Below are 17,413 nucleotides of genomic sequence, written 5' to 3' on the forward strand. Positions count from 1 at the left end.
AGATCCTCTTTTCCGAAACTAATGCTATTTCTTAGGCTCATTTTTAGTTCAGAGTTTTAGTTCAGATATTGAACATAAGTAATGATTTGAATAAAAATACTTTCCAAGAAGACATTTAGGTAAAATGACATTTTAAAATTGTATTTCTTTTTTTCTAAAAGAACTAGAGGGCACTCCTGTTCTTCTGTTAAGACATTAATATAAACATTTACTTTTGTTCTTATTTTGCTTGTTAGTTTCCTTAATCCTTTTGAAATTTTGTACAGTGCTCTACAACTCTCATTAAGTGAGACTTAGCTAGACTTACCAAGACTGTGGCATAATAAAAAACTGGTGGGAAAATAGTTCTTAGAAGCAGATAAAAGTTTACAAATTGTGAACATAGGAGCAAATCCTGATGCAAATTTCTGCAAGCTCACTAAAACTCCTGTTTAGAAGTTGATTTTTAAGTCTGTTAAGTGTCGTGGTTTAAGCCTAGCCATAAATCAGAACCACGCAGCTGCTCTCTCACTCCCTCCCTCCCTCCCCCCCCAGTCCCGGAGGGATGGGGAGGAGAATCGAAAGAATGTAACTCCCACGGGTTGAGATAAGAACAGTCCAGTAACTAAGGTATAACACAAACCACTGCTGCTGCCACCAGTAATAATAATGATAAGGGAAATAACAAGGGAAGAGAATACAACCGCTCACCACCCGCCGACCGATACCCAGCCCAACCCGAGCAGTGATCTAACCCTTCTGGGTAGCTACCCCCAGTTTATATAGTGGGCTTGATGTGCTGTAGTATGGAATACCTCTACAGTTAGTTTGGGTCAGGTGTCCTGTCTCTGCTTCTTCCCAACTTCCCCTCCACCCTGGTGCATGAGACTCCCCCGAGCATGAGACTCAGAAAGTCCTTGGTCAGAGTAAACATTACTGAGCAGCAACTAAACACATCAGTGTTATCAGTGCGGTTCCCAGGCTGAAAGTCAAAACACACAGCACTGCACCAGCTACTAAGAAGGAGAAAAAAAGACTGCTACTGCTGAATCCAGGACAATAAGGAACACACAAAGGAATGCTGCTCCTTTACCGTTGCAGTCATTTGCCAGTGATCAGAGGTGCACATGACTGCTCTCCTGGACCTCCTCGGTGCTGCATGCTAAGTCTGAATTTCACAAGGAGAGCAGTGGATAGGGAAGCTATTCAGGGTTTGTTGTGAAATTTTAAATGACTATTCATATACACACAATTCTTCCAGCATTCTTCCATTTAATGCAGTGTGACACAGAGTACAATACAACCAAATCAGAGAACTTTCTTCAAATGACAGGAAAAATAATCTGGACATTCCAAATATTACATGGTACAATTCATGGTTTTATCAGCTTCTTCAAGTCATAAGGTTTTATATCTGCCACTCTTCTACAGCTCAGGAGTGAAAAATACCCATTTTAGCCTCTGTAACAATGGGATATTGAAATTGAAATCTCAGAGTTTCAAAAGATTAAAAAGCTGCATTTTTTTTTTTTTTGAAGAGTACTTCTTGAAGCTTCAAAAACTTCTGAAACGTTGTAGTAACAACAGTATGGAAACCACTTAATTGGTAACATTGCCCAACCCCAAGAGATAAATATGTCTGCAATTATTACTCTGAAGGCCTGGGGAAACCTGGAGATGCATCCCCTGAAGATATTTAGGTGGGTATGGGTAGGCAAAAAAAAAAAAAAAAAAAAAAAAAGGAATTATTGGTTGGTGAGTAGATGTGAAAAGTGCACACAGTATAGTAATATCTAAAAGCACTTAGGGTAAGCTTCGGCTTCATGTATCTCCAAGGTTCTTAAGGACACATGCCTTATAAAGGAAGGATAATATTGCCATGATGGCTGGCACAGAGGTGAAATGCTTAATTAAGGCTAGCACAGCATTTCTCTACAGAACAGAAAGTTCTCACTATTCAGGAACTGAAAACTCTATCAAATGACCTCTACAGTTTGTGACAGTATTAAGTACAATCTTTAAATGCTTGTCTTGACTCTACAAGCATAAAAAAAGTGCTGGATCATTTGCAGACACTAAAGAGTTTGTTCTCTTATGAATTCCCTTACAAACTATTCATTAAGGTAAAAATCCTCAAGTACAAAGTCAGCACGCCGAAAAAAACTTCAGTGGTCACAGATCAGCCAAATGGCAAGACCTTTAAATAGCAATAATGCCTTCTGAGAATAACAAAATAATTTTAAACTGGTCTTATCACTGTATGAAAATACACTGCTTAGAGGTTCAGCAATACAGATCAGTCCGTCCCACTGCCACAGAAATATTGACTAATATTACCTTGAAGATGAGCATGTAAGAGTTCCACCTGTTTAAACCAAGAATGCAGTGGCACTGCCAGTCTTCTTTCACTTTCATGAATAACTGGTACTGAGTCGCCATGGAATTGCTTCTATAGCACTGAAGTGACAATACAGAATTTATGTTTAGACAGCCAGTTTCTCAGGGTAGATTTCTGTGGAAACCCTGAGGGTTTGTGGGGTAATAGTGAGGCAATCTGTATGCATAACCACTGTCAACTCCAATAATCAGTGCTAGCTATCTGACACTCAGATATGGAAAATGTGCCAGTCTAAGTATGAATAGGGTGCAAACTGAATAAAAGATGGTAAAATGTGAGGAAGATCTACGTTTCAGTGGGTCCTACTGGTTTGAGAGCTAGAACCTGCAGGTATTCTACGATCATCTCTTTTTGGACAGTATTTGCAGGAGCAAGTAATTTGACTATTAGAGAAATCAACCAGAAAACCATCAAATGAAAGGCCCTCATCAATATATGCATGTCTCTGGATAAGATACAGGCTTGAGGAGTACTTGTCTTAGAGCAAATGATTCCACGACTGAGACTCCACACCTGCAGCACCTACAGAAGTTTGAAAAGACACTCTGAAGACCATTTGGGCTTCAACAAGGATGGAAAGGAACTGGTGATAAAGTTGGAGAAAGATGACAATTTATCTGGGAATTCAAACCTGAGAGGTTAAACAGAGCCTCCAGTTTTGCAAGCTGAAATGGCAATGCGGCAGAGGAAGGAACACCTTTCTGATCATTAAAACATTTAGTCTTATCCCTGAATTTACAAAACCTAGCTCTGGCAGTCACAACCTCAGATAAGAGGATAGGACAAATATATAGGAAGTCCCAGTTCCAGGGTTCAGATGTTTTTCTATCAATTATGTTCACAGAAAGATAACAGGAGAATGAACTTTCCAAAATAGGCCAGCTGGCTCCAGTGCAACCTCATTAGCAGACAACAGCACTCAGATGTGAATAACTAGCATGGAACGCTCATTAAACTTTGCAATGTCTCTGCCTCATCATTAAAGGGAATCCCTACAGGAATGCACTTAGTAGATCCTGAAAGAAACATTGCTCAGTTATAAAAGTCGCTAGCATCTTCTCTCTAGGAAGACAGAACATGAAAATATCTAATCCTGAAAAAAGCCTGGGAAGGTAATGCTCTGTTGAGAGAAAAATGAAGCTGTGTGATTTCTGGAAGTAGATACATCTGTACCTTGTCCTTTCGTGCTAACACAACTGAGGCACACAAGGCCGGCCTGAGTAAATCTTGAGCATGGAGTTTGTCTTGCGAAGCCATTTAATGAATCTAGTAACCCAACAGGTAAAGAGAGTAAACATTACTGTTAAAATGTCAGGTTCTCCATTTCACCTGCTTTGTATGATCGGATTTACTTTCCAAGTGAAATAATCCCAAGCAAATGTTCATCTCTGTACCTGGCCAGTCTTTAAAATGAAGTGCAACACTAAAGTATGTTCTTGAACAAAATCGCTCATAGTCACAAGGATAGCATGCCAGCACGCTTCCATTCTGAAAACAAGGGTCTTGTATGGCAGACTGCATTGAATTTAAAGCCCTTAATAGTGTCAGAAATGGAAAGGGATGCTCAGGAGACATCTGCATAACTGCCAAGACCAAATAATATTAGGTTCATGCCTCAGATGAGCAATTTTCTGGTTCTTGCAAGACCAATGAAACTTCAAGTCATGCCTGTCATGAAGGCAAAGGAGAAAAATGCGTGTGTACATCTTCACTTTTGTACTCACCATGAAGGTTAGCAGCAAGCTATTCTTTAGTCTGCCTGATAGACCACTGTTTGTCAACCCTCTAGGCTGGAGATGATTTACCTTTGTTTTAATGAAGAACAAGAGTATCCTAAGGGAATTTTACCTGGTGATATACATCTCACTTAGAGTTGGCCAGCTCATGGCAGCCATGGAGTCTTGAATCTCCTGAGTCTTCTGTAAATGTGCAAAGTAGATAGATCTGAAGTTCAAGCTTTTGAGTATTTATAATTTTCATTTCCAAGAAATGTCACAGCTTTCTTGAATGCCACTCAGAGAATGGAATACAAGCTCCTCAAGCTGCTTAAGTATAAAAAGTGCTACTTCAGTAGAGTAGCTGATTGGGACTAAAACAGCACTGGGCATTCTCTTCTTTGTACATCCACTGGCTGAGAACAGAAAAGGCAGAATGATAATGAACTTCAGAAATACTGTAAAGAGAAAAAGCTCTCTGAACTCTAGTCACAGATCATAAAGAACATCCAAATCATGTGAATGTGGACTTGACTTTGTAAAAAGAAGGGTAAATTCGAAGTAGGAAATATCCTTAGGAACAGAAGACATGCAATATTGTCAATTGAATTACTGCTATATGAATATTAAGAAACATTAAACACATGCCAATAAGCAAACAATGCTGAAATGCAATGCTACAGTTTAATGAATAAAATAAGACAACAAACGTCTCCTAGTCACCAAGATGTCTAGACCTCAGAGTGAACAATCAACCAGGGAGAGTTGCCTAGCCACAGCACTGTCAAAAGCACCAGTGACAAAATAAAGTCTGAACACTGGGAAGAGCTCATAAAAAGTCATGAACACTTTTTCATTAACAAATATCTACCCACACCACATATACCAAAAGGAAGTTGTATTTCAAAGTCTTTCAGGTGGACAACTGATTCGGGTCCACTTAGTAGCTGCCATAAAACAGAGTAACAGAAGCCAGACCTGAACAATGTTTGTTTACCCAAGAGAAAAATGTATTATACAGTCCCACACAACTGTGAAATAATTGTAAGACCTTTTTTTCATAGAATCTTCACTGATATCTTTTCCTTCCTGTTACATCAGACTTCACTTAACCTGTACCAAGTGATAACAAACTGCTGAACGGATGATGTTTAATCTATATGTTTAAAACAAATTTCACTAATTTTCTCAGAAAAAAAAGTGTAGTGTGCTGAGTAATTTACCAGTTTTCAGAAAGAAAAAAACTATAAAGAGCTTCGAGAAGTCAGCAAGATTTGTCTTACTAAATATGACAGACTGAGAAAGTTGAGGCAGTTCAGTCTGGAGAAGAGGGAGGAGCTGATCTCTACCTGCAGCCATTGGAGGTCCATGGTGGAGTAGGTCTCCACCTGCAGCCCAGGGAGGATCCTACACTGGACCAGGGGGATGCCTAAAGGAGGCTGTGACCCCATGGGAAGCCCACACTGGAGCAGGCTCCTGGCAGGACCTGTGGCCCCATGGAGAGAGGAGCCCAGGCTGGAGCATGTTTGCTGCAGTACTTGTGACCCCACAGGGGACCCACACTGGAGCAGTCTGGTCCTGAAGGACTGCACCCATGGAAGGGACCCACACTGGAGCAGTTCAGGCTGAAAAACTGCAACCCGTGAGGACTCAATTTGGAGAAGTCCATGGAGGACTGTCTCCTATTGGAGTGACCCCATACTGCATCAGGGAAGATTGTGAGGGGTCCTCCCTCTCAAGGAGGAAGGAGCGGCAGAGACGTGTGATGAACTGACCACAGCTCCAATTCCCCATCCCCCTGTGCTGCTGGTGGGGAGGACATAGAGAAATCAGAAATTAAGCCCAGGAAGAAGGGAGGAGAAGGAGGAAGTTGTTTTTAAGATTTGATTTTATTTCTTATTACTCTGATTTGACTGGTAATAAATTAAACTATTTCTTCCCCCGAGTCGAGTCTGTTTTGCCCATGACAGCAATTGCTGAGTGATCTCTCCCTGTCCTTATCTCAACCTGTGACACTTTTGTTACAGTTTCTCTCCCTTGTCCAGTTGAGGAGGGGAAGTGATAGAGAAGCTCTGGTGGGACCCCAGTGTCTAGCCAGGGTCAACCCACCACAAGCACTCACGGAATTCAGCAAGAGAGGTAACGGCGTATAATTGTTACAAATCAATTTGGATCATCTGCTGTTGGCTATAAATTAGGGGAACTAAATCAAAGGCTTATTTTGATAAAACACCATGTGAAAATGTTTTGCAAAGACTTTTTTTGTCATGTTACTCTTATTTTTCAGCATGAACTGTAGGATAAATGAGTCCTGCTGAAGAGCTGAAATGTGCCTTTGTACAAAACCCAAATGACTGGAAATAAGACATCTACAGACAGAATTTAGTCAAGGCTAATGGACTGGAAGGGCATAATTACAGGAATGCCTCCCACAAAGCAGTGCTAGCCAACCCCTTATAGTTATGATTCAAAAGGATTTGTTTCAGGTATGCACAAGTCTCAAATTCAAGCAGATTAAATCACATTGAAATACCTTCTAAACTTAAAATATAATTAAAGTTTGCCATAGTTTAAGGGAAATATTTCTTTTACTTTAAAATAAAGTTTTTATTTCATAAGGTTCCTTAGATTCAAGGAAATCTATGTAAATTGTCTTTTAGTTTATCAATTTAAATGGTGTGTTCTGAACTTCTATTTCATCCAGAATGTGTTCTAGACACAACCTGAAATTATTTTTGGCATGGAAACAGGAAATTTTAGATATTTTCCAGCCTAACACTTGCACGGGATTTATAAAAATTTAAGTATTTAATTGGGTTATTTAGTTTTTAGCATTTTGTCAGAAAAAATGACAAAAATTCCAAGTCAAAAGTTGTTACCATTACACAAAATGTCCAGCTGAGCCTTTAAACATTTGCTTTTAATGTAATAGGTGAATTTTTAGCATACATTTAGATAAAAATTGTACAATATTTTCAATTATTCAAACACTGAGGAACAGAAAATGAAGATTGTTCAAACAATTCTTATTTTAAATACCCACACATCCCTATGAACAATGTCTTGTAAACATCAAAATCCTCTCAGTGGGAGAAAAATCCATTGATTCTAAGAAAGTTTTTGATAAATTTAGTAGGATAAATAGAAAATATTTGATATTCCACATTGCCTCATTGTTTGGGAATTGGATTAGTGGGAACAATAGAAATACAAGTAGGAACATTTGGACTCGAAACACTGAGAAGTTTTTTTTCCTTGATGCTTGAACAAAAGGCAGTAAAGATTTATGATGTGCCAATTTGTGAACTAAATAGAAAAAACAATTTTAAGATTAGTTTGCTCAAACTATTCTTAATGCAAGTTGTAATGAAGCTGACAAAAATCTTGGGTGAGTCAATTCTTTTGCTAATTGTCCCAATTGAAACATAAATTATCTTAGTCTATAAAGGACTTTTATTGCACCTAACAGTTTATTCTCTCTTAGAAGCCTTGTCTGTTGATCCCAAGTATCCAGATACCTCACAGAACAAAAGCCCTGCAACTCACTCCATGAAACAGTACGTATTCATCCAATGTTCAAAAATGACATACTTACACAATTGGTTTTTCCAATCTGCTCCCCTGTGATCCAACTATTTCTCCCAGTGTACAAAACATCTGTCCCAAAAAATCCTGAAAAGCAGTAACATGAAACTCAGAATTCATATTTCACATTGAAACAAATCTGGTTTCCCATTTATCTGGGCTGTTCATTACTGCAGACCACACTGCTGAACATCACATCTAAATAATAAGTATGCAACAATCATAAAAAAAGACTCACTATTATATATTTCACATAACATTGGTTTATATTTACAAAAGTAACTCTAATACAGTCCACTTACTGGTTTTTTTCCTGCCTGTTTCATCGACAAAAATTAAACTGAGATGGAAACAAATTAAAAGGATTAGAGACATGACTATTTATTTACCTTCTTTAACTGGAGCTTTTTAATAAATTTCTCTTTTATGAAGATATTGTACACTGATTCTATGAATATCTTGGAAGCTAATTATGTTGGCAACATTCAAGCCTGTGCAGGATCTGTATGAGCATCCTGGACTGCAATTATACACAAACACTGCCTTAATGACACACACTTTATTTTCCTGTTTTATACTTTGCCAGTGAAGACTTTCATAATGTTTCCCTGTGACCTAAGTGGTATAAAAATATGAATGGATTTTCAAACTGTTGTATACAATGATTTTATGCTGCAGACCCACTCCTTATGTTCCAAGTGAAAATAGCTTGCTAGCTCTGTTCTTCCCAGCATCACTGGCAGTAGTGCTAACAGTAGCTTATAAGGTTTGCTCATAAACAGTAATGATCGAGACACTATGATTCCTATGCAGCAAACTGTAACTTCATGATATTGTGTACAGTAGGGAGTATCTGCAGAAGTAGTTCTTACTCTTCTCTCAGCCTAGGTCACTCATTGATGTCTCTGAGCTGTGCTAGTTATGGATCCATATAATGAACTGGTTTTGAGAACTAATCCCACCAAAGAAAATAATTGCAAAAAAAAAATACTTTTTTTAACTATGTCCTTTAATTGATCTGACACCACAACACTGCTTCCATAAAGATTAATTTTTAAGCCATTTTAAAAGACTTATCTGAAAAGACTTATCTCCTCTTTCATTTTTAAAAACATTTGGCATGACATATTCTAAAATAACACCATTTTCTACACTGAAACCACAATTTTCTTTCCTTTTTTTTTTTTTTGGTGGCATTTGAATGATTAATTCCTATTAATTCCACAGTCTGTTATTAATGACAATTGTCCATTACTCTGTTCTTTCCTTAAATCAGGAAGTTACCATGAACATAAAAGTCTGATTTCAGGTAGTCAGGTTTATAAACATTATTAGATACAGCTAAAATCCATCTAAAACAGCTGAAAAACTACAGACAGCAGCACTGTCTGGTCTGGTTACTTTATACATCCATTATAAAACTTGGCAAACTGAGAAGCAAATGAAGCAAAACTTGAGTCGCTGAAGCTGAAATTCTTCAGGTTGATTTTTTCATTCCCCCAAACTGTTCAACTAGGAAATGACACTGCCCAAAGGAATGGGTCAACAGATTTTTAGAAACAAGGAAGATTTTACTCCACACAAGGTGACTACAACACATGAGCAGTCTAGCTATGCAAATACTATTGACATGCTTCAGAAACAAAGCTGCCAGTGCATGATACGAGCAAAGCTCTGCTCACTTCCTACCTACTCACTGCCTGAATTGTTAAGAGCTACTGGAAAGATACACAGGAACCTGGCAGCAAAAGGAACAATCCAGGCCAACCTTGAGCACTTCAGAAATGACAGAAATTATCAGCTGTGGTTAAGAAACACATTTCTAGCTACCATCTTTCATAGCGTTCTCAGAGCCACCATCTTCTTTGTTGTGCATATATTCTATGTGCATAGTTTGGATGCCTTCAGCACAAGTCTACACCAACTCATATAGATTTCCTCTGGAAGACAATGGACGAAAATAGGTATTTCTGATATTAATGTTAATGTGTAAAGAATAAAGCTTCCCTCCACAACTGAAGATTCCAGGAAATAGGCTCTGTTTAAAAAACAGGACCTAATGCATCCAAACATGCTTAGCCTATACTAATTGGAACATTGCAGGCACATATGTAATTTAGGAGCTACTTGAACAGTCTTCAGAAGAACAGTGATTTGTTTTCTCATTGTTTTGTTCTGGTTTCCCATGGGCTCAGCAAGATATTCAAAGCTGAGTTCCAGTTTCCATAATCAAACAATGAAATCTAGGCTGTATATCTGTATACATCTTTGTTTGCACTTCCTTAGTGACTAACTTATATTGTGTCTTCTTTTTTTCTTAAAGCTTAATTACAAGTTTTTTTGTACAAAGAAGCATGTTTCAGGGGAAAAAAAATAATTCAGATAAAGTAGGTACCACAGAAGTGCAAATAATCTTGAGCAGAAGCCCAGGATAAGCCTTTATCCTTACTGAAGACAGTATACAGAAGACTTCCCTTTTCTGCATCTTCACAGCTAGCACTGCAATTATACAGAGCATCCTTCCAAGATGACAGAGATGAAAAACAGTTTGCCAGGATGTTTAAATCATTACACGGTGGATCCAACTGGAGATCAATGGCTGAAAGTCTTTTATTTTCACTGTGAAACACACACAACATTGCTTCTATTATTCTCTTTTGCTCCAGGCTCCAAAAGGTTCACTTATCAAAGCTATCCTGTACTTATTTAAAAATAAGTCACTCAGAAGCCTATGAATTCTATCATCACATCTCTAAATTTTAAAGTTACTATTTAATCCTTTCCACTTCAGGATGATATGAGTATAAAAAGTTTCTACCAATACTAATAAGGAAAAAATCAAAACATGTTTACACTTTTTAAATCCCAGAGAAGTAACAACAAAATGCAGCATATCACATATCTGAAAAGGTATGCATGGATGCTTAAATATGCCCTCTCCAGGACAAATGTCCCGCTAACATTGTAACACACAACAGCATTTGTCTCCATTCATCTGGTATTACAGTCAAGAGGAAATAAACGTATTTAGGAAAGTGTAAGCATTTCAGCAGGAGAAAGCATAACAGTGAGGAAAACTTACATGTTTTGATAGGTTCGGGCTCTTTGAGTCAACATCATAGCTTAAAAAGGAAAAAAAAAAAAAAAAGAATGTGATAACATAGTTGCCAGATGACAGATCCGAGATAAATGGAAGAAGACAGAACCCAAACAATTCTTTCACCTGTTTCAGTGTGTGGAATTTACACAGATACATGAATGGAAGTCTCACCAGTAAGAATGGCAGACTGAATCATCACAGATTATAGGATTAGGTTCACTAGCTATTTGAAATGAAACCGTTTTCAACAAAGTGCAGCCTTCTAAGAGAAGTTATTTTGATATTCTTATTTGAACAATGAAATCTGCCAAGGAACAGAGCAAACATTAAAAAATAATCTTAGAAAACAAACTTGTGAATTATTTTCTTAGGTAGTTCTTCAGTCATTTCACTAATTAAATAGAAATAACTGACAATAAATTGAATTGCTTCTAACTATAGTTTGACTTGCTCTTTTCAGTTTATCAAGAGATATACTTTCTTTCTGTTTATCAAGAGATATACTTTTTTCTGTTGCAAAAAAGAATCATACGTGGAGTCTCTTTCTTTGAAAAATAACATTAAAAACAGATACTCTGGTTTCAAGTTCAGAACAGATTTGTGCTCTGTGGAAGAGGCAGCCAAATCAACATTCCTACACAGCCCCAACTGTGTCTTTATTTCAGCAACGCCTTACCTACTTGGAAGAAAATCCTTTATTTCACAAAGTGACTATCTGTTAAAGTTATTTTCAATAGCAGGCAGTAGTTACACTCAGCAGATTTAATGGCATTGAGCCCAACTTTTGAAATAAAAAATAAAGTCTGCACCAGGCTTCCATGGTGACGATGAGAGAATTCGTACCTGGCCATTTAGAAGCACCCTGCAATCTATCTTGGCATTGATTGTTTCCTTTCACTCTCTGAAACCATTTAAGCCTAGATGGAAACAGCTAGCTGCTACTTGTGTTTTGAACACAATGAAACTTTTTTCCTCACTCATCCCTCTGACACTTCTGCTAATTTAGGAAGCATTCTGACCTGCTATTAAAAGACATTTACAGCTAAAGAAAAGTGTATAGTTTTTGTTTGTTTCCATGATACAGGAAATGCTGCCATTCAAAAGCACTTCAGTAAAAGCTTGATTATCACAAAGACTGAATTGATAAGAATGGGGCAAAATGTAATAGATGACATGCAAAGTGACCTGATGCCTAGAATCTCAATTCTGTTTAACAAAGAATAAAGTGAAACTCAAACCGATCCCACCAGTGGAAATAAATTAGTACATCAGGAATAATGTCAAAAGCCACCTACTTCTAGAACAACGGCTGTCATTTTAAAATATTACAGTTTAATATACTTAGATGCATACTGGCATTTATTTCAGTAAAGAAAATTTTGGCTGCGTACTACGTGTACAACATTATATTTCTGGACAGTACGTTCATATCTGTTTTTTTGGCTATGCTGCAAGAATATTTTAACATTTTGACATCCTTAGATTTTTAACTATTTCTAAAAGTGACGACTGTGAGTAGGATTGTACTTTAACCAGTTAACACCAGCCAATTTCTTAAAAGTCAGTCATTGTTATGTTACACATTTATTTCTGATGAAGCAATGCTAAATCAATCATGTTTATTGATGTATCCCGTGTGAACACACACTATCTCTTTCCAAGTTAATTTTATGGTGCACAAAACTTGCTATGTTTACAGAGACTGCAACATTAGAGTCAGAGATTTTTAACTTACAAATCAAATCGCAGATTCTCTCTTTCTTCAAAGAAGTAGTCCATTATAAATTTTCTAACAAAATCTGGATTTAAAGTATTATCGATTACTTCTGTTCTTCCAAACTGTAAAACAAAAGTGTAAGTTTAAGCCACATACTATAATGAAGAATAACAATACCAATAACATGTGAGATGCGAGAGAGCCTGTAAAAATTCTTTGGAACAGATGCCATGAAAGAAAATGACCCTGTTTACATTAACTGATCAGTTATCTGTGGATGGAGACAGACTGGCAGAAGACTTTGTGTTTCAATATAGAGTGGTGCACAACTTCTATTGTATCATTTGAGATTTATAAACATCAGGTCCCAAAGCCAAGCAGAATCCACAAAATTTTGTGGAAGAAATTCAGTAACACAAACATCCACCATAAACTAAAAAACAAAACAACAAAAACAAAAACCCCAAAACCACAAAAAAAAACCCAAACCCCAACAACAGCAAGCAAAAGTTTGCATATATTGCTTATTTCAGACAGCTTTAAATATTAGGAAACATAGCCCATCTGCTAGAAGTGTGTAATTTTTGCATTACCCAGCTCCTACTTCACCTCAGTTCAGCTCTCTCTTAATCTCTTCTCTATGGTTTCTGCGAAACACATTTTCTTTCTTGGTGTTTACAGGAAGAGCCTCAGCTTTTGTCAACATGAAAATGTTTTAAATAAATAAATAAGAACCCAACCCACCAGAACCAAAACACTTCAGTTCCTTTACATCACAGATAGACATGACTGATCATAAAATATCAGTGTGATTATTTTGGTCTTGTTTTAGCTGTTCTTTCAAGATAGAGAAGAGATTCAGAGCAGCCCCGCAGAGAAGGACTTGGGGGTGTCGGTTGATGAGAAAATGAACATGAGCCGGCTTCAGTGTGCTCTCACAGCCCAGAAAGCTAACCGTATCCTGGGCTGCATCAAAAGCAGCGTGACCAGCAGGTCAAAGGAGGTGATCCTGCCCCTCTGCTCTCGTGAGACCTCACTTGGAGTATTGCATGCAGTTCTGGTGTCCTCAACATAAAAAGGACATGGGACTGTTGGAACAAGTCCAGAGGAGGGCCACGAGGATGATCAGGGGACTGAAGCACCTCCCATATGAAGATCGGCCGAGAAAGTTGGGGCTGTTAAGCCTGGAGAAGAGAAGGCTGCGTGGAGACCTCATAGCAGCCTTCCAGTATCTGAAGGGGGCCTACAAGGATGCTGGAGGAGGACTCTTCATCAGGAACTGTAGTGACAGGACAAGGGGTAACGGGTTCAAACATAAACAGGGGAAGTTTAGATTGACTATAAGAAGTTCTTTACTGTAAGGGTGGTGAGGCACTGGAATGGGTTGCCCAGGGGAGTTGTGAATGCTCCATCCCTGGCGGTGTTCAAGACCAGGCTGGAGAGAGCCTTGGGTGGCATGGTTTAGTGGGAGGCATCCCTGCCCATAGGAGGGGGCTTGGATCTAGATGATCTTAAGGTCCTTTTCAACCCTTATTATTCTACGAGTCTACGATTCAGTGGTACTCAGGAAACAGAACAAAAAAGCGGCTACTGAAAACGGCATTTTATTTTGCCCTACACATTGTACGTATCAAAACGTGTTTGAATATAGTGTACTAAAAAGCTTCTTGACAATCTGCTGAAAGATCATCATTAAGGAGTCCTCAAAACTGCAATTTGGGACTAGAGACTTCTGAATGACTCAAAGACTGCCAACCTCTTCATTGATAGGAATTAGCGAAATCAATAAACATGGATAAAGAAAGAATAAGCCTCACTGCAACTGCTTTCGAGATGCATTTCCTAAAAAGGTTTTCACATCACATAAGTGAATCTAACCACTATGACCTGTACAGAGCCCCTCAGCTTCCGAGAGGAGCAGCCCTATCTCAGCCCCTGCATACTTAACATATATGTGGTATGAAAGGACAGAGCATACTCCTGTTTCTTCCTCTCAAAATTAAGACATTTCATTGTTTGATTCTTATTAAAAATAAAACAGCAAAGAACTCCAGCCACATTATTTGTGTGCTTTAAAGAAACTCCATTACAGTCAGCAACTCTTCTCTTTGGAACGACCATGCACGCATGTGTTCAAGTGGCAGGGGACTGACTGCAAACACCCTCATTCCCAAAGCTCATCTGGAGAAGTGGGCCTATCACTAAGAGGATGAGCGATTTGCAGAAAGCAACTATCCACCCAAAGATCTCAGGTACAATAAAACATTCAACAAAAGTTAATACATCTTCAAGACACAGCTCTATAAATGTCTTAGGAAAAGGAACAATCCTCAGGAGTGACACAGTGGTGATTCGTGTCTTTACAGAGTGCTTGAAACCTGTTAGGTACCTTCCACTTTTTTTATGCTGTGAGTTGTTCAACTGGGACAGTCTTATTCAGAGATTCCAGCACTTCCTATAAAAGACAGAGAAGCAAAACTATCTTCCCAATGAACGATATCATCTCCAAATAAAAAGGCAAAGAATATTCAACATACAGTGTCAGTTAGCATACTCCTTTGCCAAGACTACACCATTTCTTAAAACCTAGGTGGAATGATTTCCTGGTGTCATGGGAACCTTGATATTCCGTGTAAGAAGGCTTCTGAGTGTGTTGCAAGGCACAAATTGTTTAGAAACCAAGCTTACTCATTAGCAATCACTGTATTTCTTCAACTCTCCTAAGCCAAAGCAGCAACTACGAAAGCGGTAAGCATTATACAGATACAGGCAGGAGAAATCTCCAGAAGCTCTCCAGAGTGATGAAGATACTAAACGTTCAAAATGAGATCCTGAAGTCTCTTAAGGGAGGAGTAGCACAGGATGCATGTGATCCTGGAAACAGATCAGAACAAACAGTGTGATCCTTACTGCTTGTTTTAGATGACAAAAGTCAGTCTCTTGAGAAATGATTCAAGGTATTCTCCGAAACATGGGGATAAATTTGACAGGCAGACTGCTGTAAAAAACACCTTCTTGAACCAACATTAGTGACTAAAATGGCCGAATATTCATCTATGAGAAACAACAGGAGTAGTAGAAAGTTAGCATTTCTCAGACAATAATTATGGCTGGAATATTTGCCTGAGCTAAAGGGCCCTTCTTTCCCCTGTGAATAGTAAGGCTCAAATTTTATGCACATTCCAAGTCTCCAATCAGTTTCCAGGTCAAATAAATCTCAGAGTTTATAAATAAAATCTTCCCCTGTCAGCTGCATGCTTTATAACATTCAACAATATTGAAACCAGGAAAAAATGAAAGCTGGAATGGCTGATAAAATGAAATATGCAGCAATATCTAAGCATTTAGTAGTGTGCGAAGGTATGCACTGAAAATGAGAAGCTGTGCTCTGACACAAGCCAGTAAACGGCATTTCATCACACCAGGGATGAGAAGTGAAAACAATGGGGTCATAAGGACTGTCCATTTTGCAGTTCTGAACAGGAATATATCTCCTGTATTTTTTCCCCTCAAGGGTCCTGTTTCTTCAATTTGCACTTTTACAGCAAACTGTCAATATTCTCTCAAAGCTGCATAAAGACAAGATTTATTCTTAGTACCAAAATCCAGTAAATCCTGACCTACTCTAGAAGCAAAAGACTCAAAAAAAAAGATCCAAGACCCACTAAAATTGGCAAAGCTACCAGAAGCACAGCAAGTAAGTGAAGAACACATACTAAGTTCTAGTCTTTCATGCTATGTCCAACAGACTCAGACACACATACACAGATTTTTAAATGAAAACGCCTCCCAGCCTTGTACAGATTCAAGTAGCAAATTGCCCTGGGAGATTCACCAAGCAGGAAAAAGAAAGGTTACTAAAGTTCTTGAAATCCTCAAACTAGGACAAGCTTGAAGGAGAATAAGAGAATCTTCAATCTTGTGGGACAGTTCTATATACACAGAAGACAGAGGAAAACAAAGAATACAGGGAGCTGTAGCCTAAGAAAGTTTATTTTCTGCTGCCAAAGCCATTATCTAAATCGAAAGGCACAAACCTCAAATAACTGAGTGAGCTCAGAGGATAACTTGTCAAAAAAGTCCATTTAGGGCCACTAACACCTCTCGACAAATCTCTTGCTTGACACATTCATAAACAGATCATTTCGTGACATTATGATCCTTTTTGAAACAGTAAAGGCAGTTTGCACAACAGGAGGATATACCTGACTTCGGAAAAGACATTTAGAGGAAAATAAAGTTAATGGCTAAGGAAAACAGACAAGAATCAGAGAATACTTGAGGCTGGAAGGGGTCTCGGGAGATTCTGCAATTCCACCTTCTTGCTCAAAGCAGGATTAGCTAGAACAGGTTGTCCAGTCAGGTTTTGAGTATGTCCAAGGACAAAGACTCCACAATGTCTCTGGCAATCTGTTCCAGTGCAAGATCACAGTGAAAAGGGTTTTTCTAATGTTAAATAGAATTTTCTGTATTTCAATTTGTGCTCATTGACTCCTGTCCTTCTGCTGAGTACAGCTGAGAATAGTCTATCTCTGCCTTCATACCAGGTATTTATAAACATGAGTAACATACAAGCCTCCTCTTCTCCAGTCTGAACAATCCCAGCTCTCTCTGCCCCTCCTCATATAAGAGATGCTCCCACTTTAATGTCTTAGTGCCTGTATCTTTTTCACAGAGGGGAGCTCAGCACTGGACTCAGCACTCCCAGCTATGGTCTCACTGGTGCTGGGGGCAAGGATAACCCCCCTTGACCTGCTAGCAGTGCTGACCCTAATGCAGCACAGATGCTGGCTTGCACACTCAGAAACACTCTACATTTCTCTCACATGGAAGGTACTAACGGACTGGGAGCCTGACAATTTCTACAAGTGCATGAAAAGCAAGATGAAGGCACACAGCAAGGTAAAGGAAAGATCTGT

The 17,413-nt window shown here is 38.5% G+C and overlaps 1 protein-coding gene across 3 annotated transcripts in view; it reads right to left on the bottom strand.

The window, feature by feature from the left end:
* CPNE8 (copine 8) overlaps positions 1–17,413 on the bottom strand; it is a 91,859-nt gene that overhangs the window by 49,205 nt on the left and 25,241 nt on the right. For all 3 annotated transcript variants that reach the window (XM_061366215.1, XM_061366214.1, XM_061366216.1), the window contains exons 4-6: positions 12,513–12,616; positions 10,760–10,799; positions 7,688–7,764 (exon numbers count right to left, since the gene is read on the bottom strand). In XM_061366215.1, the coding sequence (XP_061222199.1) occupies positions 7,688–7,764; positions 10,760–10,799; positions 12,513–12,616 (221 nt within the window). The remainder of the gene's footprint in view (positions 1–7,687; positions 7,765–10,759; positions 10,800–12,512; positions 12,617–17,413) is intronic.

This window comes from Neopsephotus bourkii, unplaced genomic scaffold, assembly GCF_033783945.1.
Source record: "Neopsephotus bourkii isolate Nb327-2 ecotype Australia unplaced genomic scaffold, CSIRO-AGI_Nbou_v1 NB_1328, whole genome shotgun sequence".
Lineage (NCBI taxonomy): Eukaryota > Metazoa > Chordata > Aves > Psittaciformes > Psittacidae > Neopsephotus > Neopsephotus bourkii.